This window comes from Chiloscyllium plagiosum, chromosome 12 (genome assembly GCF_004010195.1).
Source record: "Chiloscyllium plagiosum isolate BGI_BamShark_2017 chromosome 12, ASM401019v2, whole genome shotgun sequence".
Taxonomy (NCBI): Eukaryota; Metazoa; Chordata; class Chondrichthyes; order Orectolobiformes; family Hemiscylliidae; genus Chiloscyllium; species Chiloscyllium plagiosum.
In genome coordinates this window covers 57,930,396-57,954,003 of record NC_057721.1, presented here as the reverse complement: position 1 = coordinate 57,954,003, position 23,608 = coordinate 57,930,396, and the positions used below count along the sequence as shown (strand labels likewise).

The 23,608-nt window shown below is 38.7% G+C and overlaps 2 protein-coding genes across 10 annotated transcripts in view; one reads left to right on the top strand and one right to left on the bottom strand.

Annotated features, from left to right (window-relative positions):
• chd1l (chromodomain helicase DNA binding protein 1-like) overlaps window positions 1-23,608 on the bottom strand; it is a 109,138-nt gene that overhangs the window by 57,867 nt on the left and 27,663 nt on the right. For all 3 annotated transcript variants that reach the window (XM_043701161.1, XM_043701160.1, XM_043701162.1), the window contains exons 9-10: window positions 1,956-2,048; window positions 760-856 (exon numbers count right to left, since the gene is read on the bottom strand). In XM_043701161.1, coding sequence (XP_043557096.1) covers window positions 760-856; window positions 1,956-2,048 — 190 coding nt within the window. The remainder of the gene's footprint in view (window positions 1-759; window positions 857-1,955; window positions 2,049-23,608) is intronic.
• adal (adenosine deaminase-like) lies at window positions 2,640-21,654 on the top strand. Of its 7 annotated transcripts, none has more exons than XM_043701169.1 (11): window positions 2,640-2,688; window positions 3,938-4,064; window positions 5,279-5,409; window positions 6,002-6,062; window positions 6,677-6,764; window positions 7,573-7,654; window positions 12,991-13,117; window positions 16,173-16,253; window positions 16,469-16,607; window positions 17,874-17,974; window positions 21,096-21,654. In XM_043701169.1, the coding sequence occupies exons 2-11, from the start codon at window positions 4,017-4,019 to the stop codon at window positions 21,306-21,308; spliced, it is 1,071 nt and encodes a 356-aa protein (XP_043557104.1). In that variant the 5' UTR covers window positions 2,640-2,688; window positions 3,938-4,016; the 3' UTR covers window positions 21,309-21,654. The 7 variants fall into 7 exon arrangements, with proteins under 7 accessions (XP_043557104.1, XP_043557101.1, XP_043557098.1 ...); XM_043701166.1 differs by lacking the exon at window positions 2,640-2,688 and adding an exon at window positions 3,058-3,175; XM_043701163.1 differs by lacking the exon at window positions 2,640-2,688 and adding an exon at window positions 3,058-3,175 and having other exon boundaries at window positions 3,305-4,064.

Sequence of the window (23,608 nt, the reverse complement as noted above, 5' to 3'; positions counted from 1 at the left end):
GAGATGGTCTAGGTAAATTTAAGGTCAGGGTGGAATGTGTTGCTGAAGTTGATTAATTGCTCAACCTCCTCGCGGGAGCATGAGGTGGCGCCAATGCAGTCATCAATGTAGCGGAGGAAGAGGTGGGGAGTGGTGCCGGTGTAATTACGGAAGATCAACTGCTCTACGTAGCCAACAAAGAGACAGGCATAGCTGGGGCCCATACGTGTGCCCATGGCTACCCCTTAGGTCTGGAGGAAGTGGAAGGATTCAAAGGAGAAATTGTTAAGGGTGAGGACCAGTTTGGCCAAACGAATGAGAGTGTCGGTGGAAGGGTACTGTTGGGGACGTCTGGAGAGGAAAAACCGGAGGGCTTGGAGGCCCTGATCATTGCGGATGGAGGTGTAGAGGGATTGGATATCCATGGTGAAGATAAGGCGTTGGGGGCCAGGGAAATGGAAGTCTTGGAGGAGGTGGAGGGCGTGGGTGGTGTCTTGTTTACAAATGATTTAGCTTTAATCAATAATGAAATATTTCATCAGTCACATTTTAGCTAAAATTTCAGACAACCTTAAAAATGAAAATTGATATTATACTGCTATCAATGACGAGAGCCAGTTTTACTTCTTGTACTCGGGTAGTTCTGCATCCCTTAAGCAGATACTGATATAAAACTTGAATCATGATAAAAAACATGACTAAGTTTGTGCATGTCAACCAATGTAAAATAATTTCACTGCACTAATATTGTGATTTCAGATTAATTTCTAGCACTCAGACCTGGAATGCAGGAATGCTAGCAATTTGTCCAGTAAGTGAAGTTTGCCACTTGCTTCCACAAGATGATCCCCAATCTGGAATGGTTCCGGTTCCACACCTAAGGAAAAAATCCAAGAGTAGCAAATTCAGGAAAGACTATAAGACTGAAAACTCAGCATACTTATTATTTCCGTTCATTCTTTCAGAAATGAATACAGCAATTCCTGTAAAATATGAATCAATAATTCATTATAGAAACTTGACTTTTCAAATTCCTTAATTTGCGTATTGACGTTTTTGCACATTCAGCAGAGATAAACACATTTTCCGTTGGCAGCAAGTGCACATGTTCTGAAAAAGAAGTAGTGTATAAATTCACGAAAAGGCAAAACTGTTCCATTTTGTTCATTAGGGACAGTTTATAACATCATGAGGGGCATTGATAGGATAAATAGACAAAATCTTTCACCTGGAGTGGGGGAGTCTAGAAGTAGAGGGCATAGGTTTCGGGTGAGAGGGAAAGATATAAAAGAGATCTAAGAAGCAATGTTTTCATGCAGATGGTATTATGTGTATGGAATGAGCTGCCAAATGGAAGTGGTGGAAGCTAATACAATTGCAACATTTAAAAGGCACCTAGATAGGTATATGAATAGGAAGGGTTTGGAGGGATATGGGCCGGGTGCTGGCAGGTGAGACTAGGTTGGGCTGGGATATCTGGTCGATATGGACGAGTGGGACCAAAGGGTCTGTTTCTGTGCTGTATATCTCTTTGACTCTATTTAATATATCACAAACTCAACATTTCTAAGAGAAGTAGAGTTCTTTTTTCCAGTGAAGCACCCAACGTTCCTTCCTTAACCAAAACCACCAATAAGAGAATAACTAACCTGTCACCTGGGTGACCTTGCGCACAAATTAGCGGCTGTATTTTCCTATCTAATTACAATGACTGCAATTCTCAAATAATAAACTGATTATGAGGCATTTTTCAGCATCCAAAGAATCTGAGAAATCCCCATAAAAACACAAGCTCAGTCATTGCTACACAGTTTCAGTCGACTTTGAGTAAAAGCTGCCATTTCATTGTTAGCTTTAAGCATTAAAAATTATCCCAAACCATCTTAACTGGAATCCTTAAAATTCCTATTCTCTTCCAGTACCTGGGTTAAATTTAAATCTTGATCCCAGAAATGAAATATCAGAGTTCCACTTACCATCAAAAAGATAAGGATGATCAACACATTTTCTGAGTTGGATTAAGATATTCATCAATCGTGTTTTCTTGCCCATTTCATTCTCAAATGCATCTAAAATTAAAATTAAAACTAAAATTAAACCATCAAAAACCATTTGCAAAAGAACTCCATTCTGTTACAATTCTATATAGAAAATATGTTTAACTGTATTATTCTCATTGTCACAGTATATCAGGCTACACGAAATCTGCAAATTAAGGGAATATTCAAAATAAAACAAGTTATATTTATATACCATCTTCAAATTACTGAAATATCCAATAAGCACTTTTCACCGGAACATTATAAAACATACCCTGGGACGATTAAGGAGACATTAGGTCAGATGATCAAGTTTGGCAGGTTGATTTAAAGAAACACCTTGAAGATTAGATTACCTACAGTGTGGTCCACACCGACCCTCCGAAGGGTAACCCACCCAGACCCATTTCCTTCTGACTAATGCACCTAACACTATGGCCAATTCACCTGACCTGCAGGTCTTTGGACAGTGGGAGGAAACTGTAGCACACGGAGGTAACCCACGCAGATACGGGGAGAATGTACAGATTCCATCCTGAGGCCGGAATCGAACCTGGGACTGTTACTGTGAGGCAGCAATGCTAACCACTGAGCCACCGTGCCGCCCCTTTTCGTAATAAGTGGAGAGCTGGGAGAGGGCGTTTCAAAGTTTGGAGCTATGCAGTTAAAGGTATAGTCATTAACAACGGAGCAGGTTTAATTCAGAATGTGACCATGTTGCTAATTAATTCTTGAGCCCAGGGTTTGAGAAGTGCAGATATTTCAAAAGATTGATAAGTTGGAGAAGAATTGAGAGGTGTAAATCCATGGAGGGATTTGAAAATAAACGTAGAAAATGACTTTTTTTCTACATTTTGTAATGTTCAACAACAAATTGCTTAACATTAATTGCTGAACACAAGTTTGCCTCTGGTAGCTCGCAGCAATTTGCAAAGTACAAAACCTCGTCTTTGAGATACTTCATGCAGTGCTGTAAATGTCTCAGTCAGTTTGGATAGAAAAGGAAAAGAAATAAAGAAGGAGACAAGAAAATAGAAAAGGCAAGAACAAAGATAAAAAGGAAAAGAAAAAGCAACACGTGTTAGTTTCAAATTGCAACTCCTCTGTAAGGTGAAGGAAGTTGTCATTAGCAGTGAAAGCTGGACTTCCGGAATAGGGTGAGCTGCTAAAATGTACAATTCTGTATCTTATCTTGGAGAAAAGAATCGTCTATAAATGTTTAATGATCGCGAGTCTCGATCTGAGAAATGCAAGAATCCTTTTGCTGTCGCTCTTGTATGTTTCAGCAGGTTCCGGGTTTAAATGCGGCCAAGGACTTTTGATCGAAGTCTCATTACTTACAGCTCAGCGTGTCAGCAGCTGGTGGGGGAAGCAGGGGTGGAAGAGATACATTCACCCGGTGTTTTATTAATTACACTTGCTCAGGCCGCCTCCGTGCATACCATGTGGCAACATACCACAGGAGATCACAAATCACGTAACCTTCATCTGCCCTCGTCCTTTGCCCCTTGCACCCGTCTGCAACCCTCCACTCCTTTACTTTTGTCCTCCCCTAAAACAACCCTTCCTTTCTCCACCAACTTCCTCCCCTCCGTTCCCGTGTTCTCCCGACTTAGTCTCATCCTCCCATCTTCCCTTCACTCCCATTTTACCCCCGCTCATCCTTTCCTCCACCAGCCAACACCTTCCCCTCCAGCTGTCAACAATCTTCCCCGCCCTTCTCTACCATTCTCACCAACCCTTCAAACCTTCCTCCCTAACTGCTTGCTTCCCATCCGCTTCTCCCCGCCTCCCACACTCCTGTCCTTTCTCAGATGACCTTTTACTAAAGTTAATCCAGTACAAAATACAAACTATAAGCAATAATAATAAGACAACGAACAACTATGTTTGCCGTCATCTGCAAATTTATTTCCTAGATCTGACTAAACAGCCATCAGTTTCTGCAACATTGGTACTGCAGTCTTGAGCGATCTTCACAGCACCATTCCTGATAATATGACGACAAAGACAACGATGAACTTTTATCAGGCTTTGCCTAAAGTTGTAAGTGTTGCACTAAAACTGAAAACATTAATCAATTCCATAATGCATGATTGTGAGCCCTAGACTTAACCCCACAACTGCATCCCAGACTAGTTCATTGGCAGAAGTTTTTCAACAGTTAGCCACAGTGTCCTTTAAAGTGTAGTTAACTGTTTAGCCTTTACGTATGCTATTCCAAATTACACTTCATTTGTATCCAGAAGCAGTGCATTTTTGCCGGAATTTCCAACCCTCCCAAACTATGGGGTACAATTGATTGGGCTGTAGTGATTTTCATCATCCTGTCTTTACATTTTTCTCAGGGCAGATCATTATTGTATTGTAACAGAATGTTTAACCATTTTATCGTTGAGATTTGGGCTTCCCTGAAGTGACATTTAGTTGTGTTTTAATTTTTTTGATGGCTAGCAGATGATGCTAAGCAAAGGAACTGAGCCCATAGCAGAAGCTACAATGTGTAAACCAATAGTATAGAGTCAAGCTGTAATCAAAAATCAAATCTAATTTCTGCAAAAAGTGTAATGAGGCTCAGATGCCCAACTGCCTGTTTAAAATTCTGATGTTCTTTGTCTGTTTACAAGAACAAAACCATGCTGGTACCTGGAACAAATACAACTGTTTACAGCTGAAGTTTCAGACTGATTACTTGATACATTTCTCACTGGAAAGAAAATCAAGCCTGAAGCAATAATATAGTTGTTGACAGTCCTACTTCTAGGTCAGACAAATTAAACATTGTAGATTTGCTTTAGACATATGGAATAATTATGGAAATGAAAATATCACAATCATAAACTAGATAGTGCAATTAACTAGATCTGAAATATCTTGTTTGTCATTAGATCAATACTGTATACAACAAAAATATTCAATGAGATTAGAGTATTGATTCTGGCAAGAGGAATAAGACTGTAAAAAATACTTAAAATCTATATTTAGGTAATGCAATTTACACTTGAAACTGTATAGAAGCTCAGCACAATTCCATAAATTTTAATTTCATACAGAATACAGCAAATTGGAGGATATCTTTTACTTTAAATGTTAGCAAAAAAACCTTAAGGATGGTGTTTTCACATTGATTGATTGAATAAATGGAAATTTAACGAAATGACATTTAGTGCCAAGAGCTATGTTAGAACAGGATTTGTGATGGTTTATCATTTGTAAATTCAGCAAACAACATGTACTAATGATCTCATTATCCCCTTTAGGAACTCCATGCTCATCTCAACACCTCAATCAGCACTACTACCATGGAGAAGCTAATACAGCAGAAACCACATCTCAACATTCAGCATTATATGACAGCAATCAGAAAAGGCCAAAAAAGGACCATGGATGAGTGTGTATCTATGACAATGAGCTTAAGATTCTCATGAGTTTTAACAGCTTAAGCTGATTTACCTAGAGAAGAATGAGTCAAACTTGATAATGTTTTGAAACGGTTAATAAATCCGATAAATAAAAGTTAAAATACAAATTTATCAGAGGTCACTTAAACGATTTGATAAATAAAAACATGTCTTATGGTGCCATTATGTTTTACATGTTAAGGTATATGAATTGGTATTGACATTTAAATTTGTGTTCAATAGGCTTACAGGTGTCTTTAAAATGTACACAGCATATTAAGGTTTGGGTAGGTGATAAAGAAAATTAAAAACAAGGTTAGAGCTAATAATGAACATATCTTCAACCGCAGCAATGGTGTAGTGCTCTTTTGCGTGAAGCTTGTGAACATTTGTACTGTAAATGCAACATTAAAATTGGGATAAAAACTAATTCAGATCTCGGACAATTTTTAACTTTTCAATGCAAATTCAGTATTGATGTGAAGCCAAAACAGAATTTGACAATGATCTAAACCCTGAGGGTAAATGCAAGCTTGTCTGCTAATTTATCTTTTGGTTACATTGCATTTGTTTCCTTCATAGATGCTTTGATATGTTTAAAGTAATACATCAACTAACTGTCAGCATTGAAGACATTTTCATGGTAAATAACATGTTTACTTTTTCATAGAAAGATATTCCAAATTAGATTTGTGATTATCTATATTAGTCTTCCTTCCTCATGATACAAACATGATTTTGCTTTTGTATCACTGGACAAGTTATTTTCTCAGTGTGTTAAACCACCTGTTGGGCTGTCCAATCGAATAATGTGACACCTGGCCAATTCTGAAGTTTGGGACTTATTTGCACATTGACAGGTTATCTACATGGTGAAATTCATCCACCTTGCACTGCTACCATTTAAAAGGTGAAGTACCATTTAGAGAAGTATAGTCATCCTCACAAAAGTATTATCTGTTAACTGGAAGCAATTATAAGGTAATTTATAAAATTTCAGTAGACCTCAGATACAAGTTCTGGAATTCAATTTGATTTTTCAATTGTCGTAGTTTGTTCTGTAACCTTCAAAAGTAATTTCCACTTGCTGGCAGCACATGCAAAATACCATCAGTTGCACTGATGGATCAGATGTTGAAGAGCTGGTATGATCTTTTTCCATCTGCTGTCCAGAAAATACACTACTGAAGTGGTATACATACAGTAGCACCCAAAAGATGTACATTTTATATAATGAAGTGAATATTTTTCTTTTAGGTGGCCAAAGAGGTCATCAAAGAGTTTGCAGCTGACGGAGTAAAATACCTTGAGCTACGAAGCACACCACGAGAGGAAAGCACTACAGGTAGTATTATGTGATTATATACTTGCGTCAAAATTAGCAAAGGTCAAATATTAGAATCTATACTGTAATTTAGTAGGATATTAGCCTTTTGATGATATCACTGAATTGACACATATGTATTGTCAGCATGTGAAATAAACAGTTGCTCAAACTAACACCAACATAAAATGACAAATGACTGTTACAGCATTATGGTAACAGATGTTTAATCTTTTATTGTGAATGGGAGGTCCAACCTTCAAAACCTAGATTATTGCTTCCAGTGAAAGCAAATGAAAATAAATCTTTGATTTTTTTTTAAAAACAAATCAATTAATGGGGTGAAGGCATCGCTGGCCAAGCAGCATTTATTGCTCATCATAATCTTAACTGTAAACCTGCATGTATGATGTTGTCTGTTACTAAACTCATTAATAATGAAGGAAAGGTCTAGAAATATCGAGAAAGAAATATAAGACTAACTTGTTCAAAATGTGTAAAACAGGATATTTAAGGGGTTAGTCACCCTTGCTTATATCAAGAAGACCACTATTCTGTGAACTATAGCTCCAAATTGCAAATCAGATTACAATTAATCAAGACATCAGTTCATGATAATCATTCCAAGAAATGGATGTTTTCAGATTAATATAACTTGACAAAATGTAGGGCATTATAAGTAGAAGTTGAAACTTGATTATTTGCCCATCTGAGTTTAATTGTTTGCAAGATTGAACAGATTACTAGCTTGCAATCATATTGTTGTTGATTAATCTTGCATAACTAAGTTGACTAGTTAACAATCATAGCATTTGATCTCTCTATACAGGAATGACCAAGAAGTCTTACGTCGAGGCAATAATTGAAGCTATAAAACAATGTAAACAAGAGGGTGTGGACATCGATGTAAAGTATGTGATTGTTTTAAGTTTATCTGCTGACTTCCCTATTCTAGGATTTCAGTGCAATAATTATTGTAACATATTCTAAATCATAATGGTTAGGTGTTCAAATAGAGATGTGTTTAATTTACTGCAACTTGCAGAATGAATACTTGACTCATAGCCTTCAGAGGATAAGTAAGTACATCTTGAGGTTAGATCAAGCTATATTATTGTGAGCAAGTTAAAAATCACACAACACCAGGTTATAGTCCAACAAGTTTATGTGGAAGTGCTAGCTGAAGAAGAAGCAGTACTTCGAAAGTTAGTGTTGGACTATAACTTGGTATTGTGTGATTTTCAACTTTGCCCACCCCAGTCCAACACCAGCATCTCCAAATCATTATTGAGAATAATTATATAGAATTATTACAGTATGGTAGGAGGCGTTTAAGCTGGTCATGTCTCCTGGTCTTCCAATGGAGCAACTCACAATGTAATTTTTCTGTCCTTTCTCCATAGTCTTGCAATTTTCTTCTTTTCAGATAGCAACCCTTTGAAAGCCTCAGCTGATGCTGCACTCTCTCGAAAAGCACATTCCAGATCCTAATCACTCCCTGCAATTGCCATTGGTTCCTTTGTCAGTTATTTTCAATCTGTGCCCTCCAGTTCTCAATCTTCTGCCAGTGGGAACAGAGTCTTCTTATTTACTCTGCCCAGACTGCCATGATTTTCAAAATGTCTACCAAATCTACTCTCAACCTTTTCTCCTGCAAACAGAACAGTTCTAATCTCTCCAATATTTTTACATAACTGAAGTTCCTCATACCAAGAACAATGTCTTCACGTGTCATGTCCAAAACTAGAAACTATTTGAGATGGAACCAGTGCTTTACAGAGGTTTACCTTAACTTCCTTACTTTAGTAGTTTTTCCCGTTGATCAAGCCCAGGGTGCAATACACTTTATTAATCAAACTCTCAATCTGCTTTGCCACTTTCAGTGATTTAAAAACATATATAAGCCTTGGTCGCTCTGCTATTTCACCCACTGTATAATTGTATCCTTCATTTTATATTACCTCTCATTTTCTTCCTCCCAATATGAATCATTCCACATTCGTCTGCATTAAATTTCATCCATCACTTGTCCACCCATCCAGCAATCTAGGTCCTTTTGAAGTTGTACATTACCCTCCATAATTCACAAAACAATCAAATTTCATATATTCTGAAAATGTTAAAATTGTACCCTATATACTTTGGTCCATGAGAATTCAACTCTAAATAATCAAAAACATCCATTAACCATTACTCTAACTTTGCTCGTGAGTCTGTATCGTTTTATCAAATGCCTTTTTCTTTGTATGTGAATCAACAACATTAGCAACAAACTCTCTATGTTATCTCATTAATAAACTCAAGTAAGTCGTTTAAACACATATTGTCTTTGTTTAATTAATGCACAACTGCCTCAGTAAATATTAATATTGTGCTAAGTTAATGTTTCTGGAAGCTTATTCCACCACCGAGGTTAAATTGACAGTTCTGTAGTTGTTAAGCTTATCATTACTGCTTTTATTGAATAAGGGTATAATATTTCCAATTCTCCAGCCCTCTGGCATCACCTTGGAGTCATAGAGATGTATAGCAGAGAAACAGACTCTTTGGTCCAACTCGTCCATCCAACCAGAAATCCTAAATTAATCTAGTTCCATTTATAGAATCATAGAGATGTACAGCATGGAAACAGACCCTTCGGTCCAACCAATCCACGCCAACCAGATATCCTAACCCAATCTAGTCCCACCTGCCAGCACCCGGCCCATATCCCTCCAAACCCTTCCTATTCATTTACCCATCCAGGTGCCTTTTAAATGTTGTAATTGTACCAGCCTCCACCACTTCCTTTGGCAGCTCATTCCATATACGCACCACCCTCTGCATGAAGAAGTTGCCCCTTAGGTCCCTTTTAAAGTTTTCCTCTCTCACCCTAAACCTATGCCTTCTAGTTCTGGACTCACCCATCCCAGGGAAAAGACCTTGTCCATTTACCCAATCGATTCCCCTCATGATTTTATAAACCTCTATAAGGTCACCCCTCAGCCTCTGAAGCTCCAGGGAAAACAGCCCCAGCCTATTCAGTCACTCCCTATATTAAACCCTCCAACTCTGGCAACATGCTTGTAAATCTTTTCTGAATCCTTTCCAGTGTCTCAAAATCATTCCGATATGATTAGGAAGGGTTTGGAGGGATATGGGCCGGGTGTTGGCAGGTGGGACTCAATTGAGTTGGGATATCTGGTCGGCATGGACATGTTGGACCGAAGGGTCTGTTTCCATGCTGTACATCTCTATGACTCTATGTGGAGTCAAAGGAAGTTTGGAAGATTATGGCCAGTGCCAACACAATTTCCATTCTTTCTTACTTTAGAATCTTTAGTTGGCTTTCGTGGTCAGGTTGCCTTTGCAGATTTAATTACAGGCAGTTATATAATACCTCTTATCAATTTCAATGTCTGAACAACTTCCTCTGTAATAATGACTTGGAAGCACTTTCCTCCTTGGTAAAGGCAGTGAAACATTTATTTAGTACCTCAGTGATGGCCCTAGCCACCATGCAGAATTCTCTTTTTGGTCTCTAATCAGCTCCATTCCTTCTCTTGCCATCTACTTACCATTTTTATGTCTGTCAATGATAATTTGGTTTCTGCTTTATATTAGCTGCAAGTCTCTTCTCATACTCTCTCTTTCTCTCATAACTTTTGTTATTTGCTTTTTCTATTCCACTCTGAGCCTTCTAAAACCATAAGAAATAGGAACAGGAGTAGGCCATCTGGCCCATCAAGCCTGTTCTGACATTCAGCAGATTAAATTAGATTAGATTACTTACAGTGTGGAAGCAGGCCCTTCGGCCCAACAAGTCCACACCGACCCACCGAAGCGCAACCCACCCATTCCCCTACATTTACTCCTTTACTTAACACTATGGGCAATTTAGCATGGCCAATTCAATCTTTTGGACTGTGGGAGGAAACCGGAGCACCCGGAGGAAACCCACGCAGACATGGGGAGAATGTGCAAACTCCACACAGTCAGTCGCCTGAGTCGGGAATTGAACCCGGGTCTCTGGCGCTGTGAGGCAGCAGTGCTAACCACTGTGCCACCCACAGTAGGATCATGGCTGATCCAGCATTCCTCAGGTCCACTTTCCTGTCCTTTCCCAATTACATTTCTGGCGCTGTGAGGCAGCAGTGCTAACCACTGTGCCACCGTGCCACCCACAGTAGGATCATGGCTGATCCAGCATTCCTCAGGTCCACTTTCCTGTCCTTTCCCAATTACATTTGATTCTCATTCTGACCATGAATTCACCTATACAGCCTTAAATATACACAAGGGCTGTGCCCCCACAACTGTGTCAAGGATTTCCAAAGACATTTAACCCTTAAGAAATTCTTCCTAATATTAGCCTTAAACTGCCAGCCCTTAATTATGAGACAATGCCCTTTGTTCTGAGATATCCCATGAGAGGAAACATTCTCTCAACATTTACCCTGTCAAGACCCTTAAGAATTCTATATTTCAATGAGATCATCTCCCATTCTTCTAAACTCCAATGAGTAGAGTGCCAACCTTTTTAACCTTTGCTCACAAGACAATCCGTGCATACCTGAAATCATTATGAAGCTTCTCATGAATTCATATTTTTTCTTAAATAAGGACATCACAACTGCTCACAGTACTTCAAATGTAGCCTCACCACCAGCTTGTATAGTTGCAGTGAGATTTGCCTGAAATAAGGGCCAACAGTGATTACCTTGCTGCACCTCAATGCTAGCTTTGGGTGTTTCAGGCACAAATAACCCCATGTCCCTTTGTGTTACAGCTATCTTCAGTCTTTCTCCATTTAAATAGTATTCTTTTTTTTTATTCTTCCTTCCAAAATGAACAACTTTGCATTTTTCCACCATTATACTCCATTTGCTAACTTTTTGCCACTTACTTAACCTATCAATCTCTCTGTAAATTGTTTGTATCCTTATCACAACATGCCTTTCCATCTATTTTAGTTTTGTCTGAAAATGTGGCTACAGTACACTCACTTCTTTTGTACAAGTCATTAACATATATTGCAGATAGTTACAGTCTCAGCACTGATGCCTGCGAAACCTCACTGGTCACAGGTCGCTAACTCTAAAAAGTACCACTTATTCTTACTCGTCATTTCCTGCCTATTAATCAATTCTCTATCAATGCCAATATATTACTTCCAATACAAAGAGATTTTATCTTAACCTTTTGTGAGTTTTTCTATCTTCTTCCCAATTGTACTGTAGACTTGACATTCTTTTGCTTCATCTGTCACTTTTTTGATTGGGAACTACATGTAAACTATTCTATGTTGTAATTATTAGTCCACTCAATTTTTCTAAACATTAGTTTTAAAAAATGATGATGTAGATGATGAGACAGAATTTGTTCAAGGTGTTCAATAACATGAGGTATTTGGATAGCAGTTTGAGAGAAACTGCAACCATCAGCAAGGAATGAGTCACTTTCACCACTATCCCCCACACATGGTAATCAGCTTGTCGTCTAGCACCACTGCCCCACCCACATGGTTTTTATCCATTTCCACCATGCACTAATTAGTCACCCTTCCCCAACACATACATAGCAATCAGATCTTTACCCCAAACCCACACAACAAAAAGCTTCTCTTGCACTGCCACACCCCCCTAATACAGATACAATAAATGATCCTATTACTACTACCCCAACACTCTCTTGTTGCTGTCCCATCTTTTAGTCTTGTTGTAGATGCCTGCAAAGACAAGTTGACAACCTGGGAATAAGAAGCCTGTACAACAGGCAAACAAGATCAGCCACATGACTTTCCAGTTTTTTTTCTCCCCACCCTGTATCAATGGGAGTTACCCTTGCCTGCCTCTACGTGTATTGTCAGCACATAAACACCAAGGGCCTACATAGCACTGAAATCAAATTTCATCATCTGCCAGGGTGGGTATCAAACCCAGGTCCTCAGAACATTAGTCTGGATTATTAGTCCAGTTATCACTACACCATCACCTCCCCACATTGAGCAAGTTGGGTTTGGACTCAGAAGAATGAGGGGTGAACTTATTACATCATATCAGCCATGATTTTATTGAATGGTGGAGCAGGCTTGATGGACTGAATAGCATACTTTTGCTCCTACTTTTTATTGTCTTTGTTGTGCATTTTTTACATGTATTGGAGCATTTTATAATGTTAAGGGCACTATATAAATACAAATTGCTATTAACCAGTCAGCATAAAATGTGTGAAAAATAAATAGCAACATTAAATTTTATTTCCCTAGATTTCTATTATCCATAGATAGAAGACGTGGACCAGTAGTTGCAATGGAAACCGTGAAACTTGCAGAAGAATTCTTTGCATCTACTGATGGACTGATAGTTGGTGTGGATCTAAGTGGAGATCCGGCAGTGAGTAATTTGTTTCCCGTGAGCTGTGTTGATTCAGAACTGCAGGATACAATATCTTCTCAATAACTTCCTTCATTTACTTAAAAAGACTTAAAGACAGACAGCTGGTGTCGTAATCTGATTACGATCAAGTGTGTGTGTATGCTCACCACAGATTTTAGTAATGCAATATCTTATGCTGTGGAGTGAGTTATAACCAGCTGCAGAGAGTGTGCCCCATTGAACTGACTGTAGACTAAGCAGTTACAGAGTGAGAGACAAGGTGTTTCAGTTAGCAGGCACTGGAGTGAGCTATAACCAGTAACAGAGCATGTGGTTCAAATAACTGACTGTGCAAAGAGCTATAAACCAGGTATAGGTTATCCGATTATCCGAACGTGATGGGCGGGCACTATTTCATTCGGATAATTGATTATTCGGTTAATCAATTAAATGCCTTTACTCTGGGACTCTGAATTTTTAAAGTCTGCTCCCCATTCAGGAGACTACAGCAGCATACAGCGTGCAAGACACCGCCCCAACACTGTGCCCCCCCCCCCCAACACCCCCCCACCCCCAACCTCGTACACTCCTGCTCCCTCTCCAGGGCAGCCAGACTGTACATCAACAACAAGACTGCTGCTTCAGTTGCCTTTGTGGTGTAACTCTCCAAATAGCGTGTGCACATACACACACGCAACCTTTTGACAGGTTCCACCTTTGCCCTGTACAGGACAATGTTTGAGAGATTATGTGGGGAAGTGGGTTTAGGGTACACTCCTGTGTAGAACTCCAGGGAAAGTGTGGGGAGAGTGAGAGAGAGCAGGCAGTCAGTCATTTGGAGATGGTGCCTGTTTAATCACTGTTGGAAACACGTCTTTGATGTAATGTTCCCATCGGGACCTCAAGATCTCCTTCAAATAATCCAATTTTCGGATAATTGGTATTCAGATAATCAAGGTTTCTCTGTACACAGAAAGCGTGTGTTCCAGTGAACTGACTTGTGGAGCAATCTTTTAACCACTTACACTGAATGAGTGACAAGAGTTCCTGTTAACTGACTGTAAAAGAGCTTTAAAAAGTCACAAAGCCTGAGAGACTGTGTTCCAAAATACTATCTGTGAAAGGACTGTATGCTGTTATATATGCTCTTATATTTAGTTATTTAAATTACATAAGATCAGTAAGTGATTGGAGTAACTTCTATACAGACAGTACTACATACAGAGGAACCTCGATTATCCAAATCTCAATTATCCGAATTTCAGATTATCCGAAGAAGATCGCAAGATCCCGTTAGAAACATTACATCAAAGAGGTGTTTCCAACACTGCTCGAGGCTTCAGCAATGCTGCAGGTCCCTGACACACAAGTGTGTGTCTGCTCAGAAACAAATCCTGAGACAGAGACAGGGAGCAAGACAGGCAGAGCGAGGAAAAAGGAACCTTCAGAAAACTCCAAGCCCAGAGGAAAGGCATTCAATCAATTAACCGAATAATCAATTATCTGAACAAAATAGTGCCCACCCATCGCGTTCGGAAAATCGAGGTGCATCTGTATTTACATTCATTAACACAAGTTTTTGAGATGTGTACAAATTGTAAAACAGCATGATAGTCATTTTTGAAATTAATAAAAACTATTAGTAATCAATGTTTATAAAGGCATAACATCAGATTGCCCTGTATATAAAGACTGTCCACTGATTGGAGCTATACCTGGCATGAAGGAAGAAGGTTGTCATTGTTGGAGGTCAGTCATCTCATCTTCAGGGCATCACTTAAGAGTTCCTCATGACTTTAGGCCCAATTATCTTTAGCTGCCTCATTAGTGACCCTCCCGCCTTCATAAGGTCAGGAGTGGGGATACTTGCTGGTGGCTGCATAATATTCTGTGCTATTCACAATTCCTCAGGTACTGTCTATGTCTAAATGAAACATGATCTGGACACTGTCCAAACTTAAGCTGAAAAGCAAATGATGTTTGCACCACACAAGTGCCAGGTAATGAATATCTACAACAAGAGAGAATCTAACCATCACCCCTTGACACTCATGGCCTTACCATCACAGAACCTTCCAATATCAACATCCTGGGGGTTACCATTGACCAGAAACTTAAATGTGCCAGCTAAATAGATATTGTGGCTATGAGAGCAGGTCAGAGGCTAGTAATTCCGCAGCAGTAACTTCTCAAAGCCTGTCAACTATTTTCAAGACCCAAGTGAGGATTGTAATGGAATACTCCCTATTTGCCTGAATGAGTACAGCTCCAGCTACACAAGATGCACGAGAACATTCAGGACAAAGGAGCCTGATAGATTGGCACAACATCCACAAACTCACTCAATCCACCACCAATTCTCAGTAGCAGCAATGTACACCATCTATAAGATGCTCTGCAGAAATTTACAAAGGCTGCTTAAACAATATCTTTCAAACCCACCACGAATACTATCTGCTTCCCTTGCCCTTCTGTATGGGCCACCACCACCTGCAAGCTCCCCTCTAAGCCACTCATGATCCTGACTTGGAAATATAACACCATTCTTTCAGTGGGTCAAAATACTGGAGCTCCTTCCCGAGTGGCATTGTGGACTACAGCTGTTCTAGATGACAACTCATCATGTCCAGCTACAGATGGGCAATTAATACATACCCAGCCAGTGATGCCCACTTCCCATACATGAATTAACAGACAGGTTAATGGATGCGTATTGGTAACTGACCATGCCTCTAACACATTTGTTTAAGAGATAAAACAGAACATGTTGGAAAAACTCAGCAAATCTGGCAGCATCTATGGAACAAGAAACACAATTAACATTTCAAATCTGATCTATAATCTTCATTGTTCTGAAGATGAGTCAAACTGGACTCAAAACCTTAAGTCTGTCTCTGTTTCTCTTTTTTTTCCTCCCAGCACTTTGTTTTAATTTCAGTTTTCCACCATCTGCAGTATTTTGCTTTTGTTATGCAAAGAGAAGGAAACTTCAAGACTTTTTATATTACAGTAATGCACTGGCTTCACTGGAACAATATAAGAGTGTCAACAGTTTTTTGTTTTTCTTTTTAAGGTAGAACATGCCAAGAATTATATTGCCCCGCTTCAAGCAGCTCGAAATATAGGACTTAAGCTTGCTGTACACATGGCTGAGGTAAAACATTTGTAAATCTGGGGCAATATTTATTTTTGATATATTCTAAAATAGAACAAACAGTATTATTCAAAAATCACTATTAATATTATAGGTGAATTAATATTGTATGACCAGATATTTTAGATATGAATAAAAAATTTACTTATGGTTGCACTAAACAATACCAAATCACTTAAGTACTGCAAACTTTTTTAAATTTTTTTTTTTTTAAGATTCCCCATCAAAATGAAGAAGTGGAATTGTTTCTTGGTCTTCCTCCAGACAGGATTGGCCATGGTACATTCCTTCACCCTGAAGTTGGGGGTTCAGAATATCTGGTTGACATCATTGTCAAACATCAAATACCTATTGGTAATGAGATTTATGTTCTATTTAAATGAGAAAATATTTAAGAGTATTGTTGTTCTCCTTAATATAGCTTAAGAAAAATAATTGTAAAAATTATTTTCTCAGAAACCCTGGGGCCTAATACACTGTAACCTCCCCAGAATGCATAGAGCTAAGTTATTCTTGGATTCAGAAATACTTGAGTGTGGAATGACATTAAAATATCTCGCCATAATTTCATTAACTGAAAAAACTGTCAATATATTTACCTAAAATGTAAAACATAAAACTGTAATAATTGTCTGCAAACAATAAGGAATTTAACCATTTCCCTTTGGGATTATCCAGCATTACCAGTTTTGAATCCCCACCATCAACATTCTGGCAGATAATATTTAACAGTTAAAACATTTAACTGAACTACCCATGTCAATACTGTGGTTACAAAGCGAGGTCAAATACTTGAAATTCCACAGCTAAAACTCTTGCCTCCTGAAAGCCTGTCCAGCATCTACAGAGGCCACATGAGGATCATGATGAATATCTTCCATTTGCTTGGATAGTTGTTGTTCCAATACTATCTGAGACAAACCAGTCACTTGAATAGCATCCTATCCATCACTTTTAACATTTAGTTCCTATACCAATGAAACATGATGGTAAGCATTGTGTATCATCTAAAGATGTACTGCAGCATCTTTCCAAGACTATTTTGACAGGATCTTCCAAATTCATGACCTCTACCACCTAGAGTAGTAACAGCATCAGATGCATGGGAACATCAACTATAAGTTCCTCTCCAAGTCACACCTTCCCGATGTATCACTCTTCCTAGGTAACAAATCTTAAACAACCACCCATTAACACAATTGGTTCATCTTCCAAATTCACAGTGAGAGTTAGGAATTGGTAATGCATTCTGTCCTTGTCAGCAATGCCCATATATCATAAATAAATAAAATGATACAAGATGTCACTCTGGTGTTGCAATGTTTCAAATTATTCCTGATATCATGCGATCGTTTGCCTCCACCAAAGGTTTTAACTGGGGCTTTGGTATAATGTTTCATTTGAATAGTGTCCCCTCCCAACTGTATAGTATTCCCTTAAAACTACACAGATAATACCTGAAAAAGATAAATAACATTGGAGAAAAAAGTCTTACAGCCCTGTGAGAATCATCTAACAAATAAAATATTTTCTTTCTTCAAAAAATGTTAGCATTATTAGAGTAAAAGAAGAAAAAAAACTGGGAATTGTTTTAAGTAATTTCAATCGTCTATTTTCCAGAGCTTTGTTTGACATCAAATCTCAAAGGTCAAACTGTATCTTCATATGACCAGCACCATTTCAAATACTGGTACAATCGTGGACACTCCTGTGTAATTTGTGTAAGTTCAATTACTTTCAGCTACTAAACAATGTTGCAAGTACTGTAATGTAAAAACACAGACATTCACTATTTGTAGAGGACTTAGTGGGTCAATGGAATTAATCTCTTTTCTACTCTACTGATCCACATAGAAATCTCAGAACAGCTTCAATTCAGTTCGTACTTATAAAAGCTCACAACACAAAACAACTGTTTATTTCGGATTAGTAGATCTGGCAACATACTTGTTTCTCCCATCTGGCCTGATCAAGTTCAGAAACATATTGGCCATAAATATCACACAAGGAAATACACAAAGCTACAGTGAAGTATCATAGGAGAAAGTGAGGTCTGCAGATGCTGGAGATCAGAGCTGGAAATGTGTTGCTGGAAAAGCGCAGCAGGTCAGGCAGCATCCAGGGAACAGGAGAATCGACGTTTCGGGCATAAGCCCGAAAGGCTGAAGAAGGGCTTATGCCCGAAACGTCGATTCTCCTGTTCCCTGGATGCTGCCTGACCTGCTGCGCTTTTCCAGATATTTCCAGTGAAGTATCATACCCTTGTTGCATGAATGTCAACTTGCTTGAATTGGTTGCGCTTACAACTGGGTCAGAGATCTGTTCTGTAGAATTATAGAATAGCGTAACATAGTAACACTATTGGGTTCACTGTACCTGTTCTGGCTCTTTGATAGAGCTTGCCAACAGTTCTACTCTACACTTTCTGGATTAAGAGTGGTGCTGGAAAAGCACAGCAGGTCAGGCAGCATCCGAGGAGCAGGAAAATCGACGTTTCGGGCAAAAGCTCTTCATCAGGAATATCTGATCTATTTCTGATGAAGGGCTTTTGCCCGAAACATCGATTTTCCTGCTCCTCGGATGCAGCCTGAACTGCTGTGCTTTTCCAGCACCACTCTAATCCAGAATCTGGTTTCCAGTATCTGCAGTCATTGTTTTTACCGACTTTACCCATGGAACTACAAATTGTTCCTTCTCAAGTCCTTATGCAGTTGGTTTTGGAGTTTGTAAATGAATTTAATTTCACTGCCCTTCTTTACAGTGATAACATAACCCTCTACAATTATTTCTCCTTCCTGTCACCTTTGAAACATCTTTTAATTAGCTTAAATCTGTGATTCTTATCCTGACCCTTCACATCAGGCGACTGACTTTGTGGAGTTTGCACATTCTCCCCGTGTCTACGTGGGTTTCCTCTGGGTGCTCCGGTTTCCTCCCAGTCCAAAAATGTGCAGGTTAGGTGAATTAGCCATGCTAAATTGCCCGTAGTGTTAGGTGCAGAGGTAAATGTAGGGGAATGGGTCTGGGTGGGTTACGCTTCGGCGGGTTGGTGTGGACTTGTTGGGCCAAAGGGCCTGTTTCCACACTGTAAGTAATCTAAATCACTGCCAACACTTCTTTATTTGCTCATTTTGAACACCTTTGTTAAGTCTCCCTTAACATTCTCTGTTTTAAGTAGAGCCCCAGCTTTTCCAATCTTGCCATATAACTGAAATGTTTCATCCCTAACAACATTCCAGTAAATCTCCTTTGCACACTCTGCAAAGCCTTGACATTTTTTCTAATGTGTAGTGGCCAAACCTGTCCACAGCACTCCAGCTAAGGTCCAACACTGTTCTAGAAATATTATTGTTTCATGGGATATGGGTGTCACTGGCAAGGCCAGCTTTGATGCACATCTTTAAAACTGCCTTTGTACTGAGTGGCTTGCAAGGACGTTTCAGTCATTCATATTGCTGTAGATGCAGTCACATATAGGCCAGACCTGGTAAGGACCCTAAAAACATTTGTGTATCAGATGGGTTTTTATGACAATCAACAATTGTCATGAATTCAACTTCTACTGGCTGCTGTAATGGGATTTTGAGCCCTTTCCCCAAGAACATCAGCTTGACCTCTAAATTACCTCTCGTGCCAGTAACACTATTCTACAGTCTCTTCCAGTTGGATTCCTAACTCTAGTCAAACTATATTGTGATGTTTCATTACATGATCTCTCACCGCCAATCATTCATGCTCAGACATTGGTAATTTGATGAGAAATCTCTCATGATATTCAGTTAATAAGTGATCAAAATATTTGTCACTTTTCTGTACTCTAGAAATTGCTCAGTTCAAAATGTAGCTTTGTCAGTTAGTACATGCATTAGCCAGAAGGAATGGCACCATGGCTCAGTGGGTAGCACTGCTGCCTCACAGCGCCAGGGACCCGGGTTTGATTCCAGCCTTGGGTGACTGTCTGTGTGGAGTTTGCACGTTCTCCCTGTGTCCGCTCCGGTTTCCTCCTACAGTCCAAAGATGTGCAGGTCAGGTGAATTGGCCTTGCTAAATTACCCATAGTGTTAGGTGCATTAGTAAGAAGGAAATGGGTCTAGGTGGGTTACTTTTCAGAGGGTCAGTGTGGACTTGTTGGGCCGAAGGGCCTGTCCCACACTGTAGGAAATCTAATCTAATCTCATCACTGTTCCATATCCCAGTGATAATTCGTCCTACTATCTTTTGTACGGTTGGCCAGGACAAACAAGCGACATTTTTCATAATGTCAGAACAATTGCAGCTAAGTATTTTTGAATTACAGCCATTATTTGAAACATAGGAAACTTGAGATAAATTCCAAATATTAGCCAGGGCAATGGGAGCACTTCCTTAATTGATTGTGTGTAAGTATATTTTGGTGATGTAATGGCATATAAATGCTGTTTCAGGTTTGAACTGAGGAGTTGTCTGTTAATATAAAACTGGTAGGCTGAATAAAATTCTGATTCATATTTAAAAGTTTTGCAAACTAGGTCTGCACGAATGCAATGTTAAATGGAAACAAAAAAATGCCTGTCAGTAATTTAATATCAATATTACTGCCAGGTCCTGTCAACTGCTTCTCCATATCAGCCCTCCATATCTATTAAATATTTATTTGCAATTTATCTAGTTGACATTATAATCAGTGCAATTTCTTGTGTTGCTGCAGATTAAAACAGAAACCAAAAGAAAACAAACAGACTTAAACTAATAGCTAACAAAATTAGGCTTTTTTAAATTGATAAGACTTCCGAAATCAGGGATATGTATTTTTCTGCATTTCCAAAACTTTAATTTATTGCTGATGTTTTTCTATTCCTCCAGACTGATGGCAAAGGTGTTTTTGCTAGCGACCTCTCACAGGAGTATCAGATAGCAGAAACAACGTTCAATCTTTCTAAAGCTCAGATATGGGACATCTCTTATCAGAGTATTAATCACATCTTTGCTCCAGTGAGTGTAAAATCTGACTTGAAAAGACTATGGAAAGATCTGAAACCAGGATTATTTAACCAATATGAACTGCAGTTTGCATGACATGGACAACGCTCTTGGCCTCATTTTCCTGTAGCAGATGAATACTCTTGAAATAGACCAATGAAAACATATCAACAGTTCTACAAAAAAGTGATCCTCCAATGTGAGCTATTGTCCCAACTGTCTTCCACATCATTGACATTGTTTTGGTTGATTTAATAGGTTCCTCAAAATCAGAAATATATACAGAATACGTTTCTTCTTGTCATCATTGGAGTAATTTTACAATGCATGACAACGAAAAGCAAATTTATTTTGGTAATGTATTTGCATTGCTTGTAATTCAATGTTTTGAAACATTTTCCTCTCAGATACAAAAATGCAGCAATCTGACCTGATTGTCAAATAAGACTATTAGTCTCTCTCTCTCTCTGTGTGTTCTCCATTGTAGGGGCTAGCTGACAATGCACTTTACAGTTTGAGGAATTACATTTTCTTCAGTAAACAGAATATTGCTTTTAGACGAGCTTTATTGATTATTGATGGAGCTGCATTCACCCAAATGTTTCACTACCAGATCAAACCAAATTCTTCAAAGGTGACAGATTTTCATACTCTGAAAAATCCTTTAAAATCGGGCTTGTTTTGTTAATCAAGCTGAGAGTCGGGGAGGCAAAGTACTTCAGTAGTTAATAAGCAAAAAGATATTATGACAATCACCTCTCTGTATTCTGCCATTTCAAACTTGCAAATAATATTCAAATGCCCATTGATTCAATTCAACTGTTTTAGATTAAGGCCAAACAACCTCTTTGATTTAACCAGTGACATTTTTTAACAAAACTCACCGAGCGAATGTAATCAAAAGATTCATATGTTAAAAATATGAAAAGATTGCTTTAGCCCTTTTATCTCTAAACAAATAAATGATGTGTATAGTCTACTTTAAGTATAATACTTACAATTTAAATAAAATGCCATGAACAATATGTTTGTTTTCATATCCATTTTTACTATCAAAAACACACCAGCTGTAGTACCACCAAAGGATTTTTGTACTGGTGAATAAGGCTTGCCTGTACAGACAAAATAGACATCAGTATGACCTGTGTCTAAATTATCATTCTAAAACAAGAGTTTATAGAGTGTACAGCACAGAAACAGAGCCTTCGGTCCAACCAGTCCAAGATGACCGTAATCCCAAATTAAACTAGTCCCATCTGCCTGCGCTGGCCCAAATCACTCCAAATATTTCTTATTCATGTACTTATCCAAATGTCTTTTAAACCTTATAACTGTACCCACAATGTTGATTTGGCCCCAAACTCTGGGATTCCCATCTAACATCTCTCTACCTCTCTAGCCTCTTGTAAGACCCTTCTGCTAACCTACTTCTTCGACCAAACTTTATCCTAATATCTTCCTAGTGGCTGGTGTAACAGTCCTAATACTAATGTCCTGTGACACAAGTTGCAAAGGCTGCATTATGTTAAAGGTGCTTTATAAATATAAACTTTTATTGTTATCAATGAAATATCAAGAAACCTAATTTTAATTCGTCTTTAATTCATTTTATGTTAATTTTCTCAGCAATCACACCCTTCCCCTCTTCATTCCCCCACCCCAAACTCTTCCAGCAATGTCAACAAACAAACCTGGGTTTTATTGCCATTTTCTATAATCACCATCGACTTATAAATATAACAAACTCAATTAATAAGGAACTACATTCTGATAAACATTAGGAAACAACATGTATTTATACGAAGTGTCACAGTATTCTCATTATGAAATGATTATTGATGCTGAGGAAACGTAGCCGCTAATTTGCTCACAGCAAGCTCCTTAAACAGCAATGTGTTAATCACAGGGTCATCTATAATTTTGCAATATTGAGATATAAAAATTAACCAGTATGCCCAGGATAATTCCCCCACCTTTCTTCAGAATAATGCAACGGAATCTTTAACATCCACTCGAGAGGGCACACAGGGTTTTGTTTTCTTTGAAAGACGCCACTCATAACGTGTAGCACTCCCTCAGTCTTGAATCATCAGTCTAGATTTTTGTACTCCGGTCTCTATACTGCTTTGGACTGCTTGCCATTTTAATTCAACACCATGTCTGTCCACAGCCTGCTGCAGGGTTCCAGTGATGTTCAAAACAAGCTTGGGGAACAATCCGTCATCTTCCAATTAAACGTTTTACAGCCTTCTGGTCTCAACACTGAGTTCAACAACTTCAGATACGAGATCTGTCCCCTGTTTTGATTCTGATTCTTTTGCCAAATGAAGTTTCTTTTTCATGTTCTTGCTTTTAGACTGATCATTCTGTCATTTACACTCTTTCTGGACAAATGC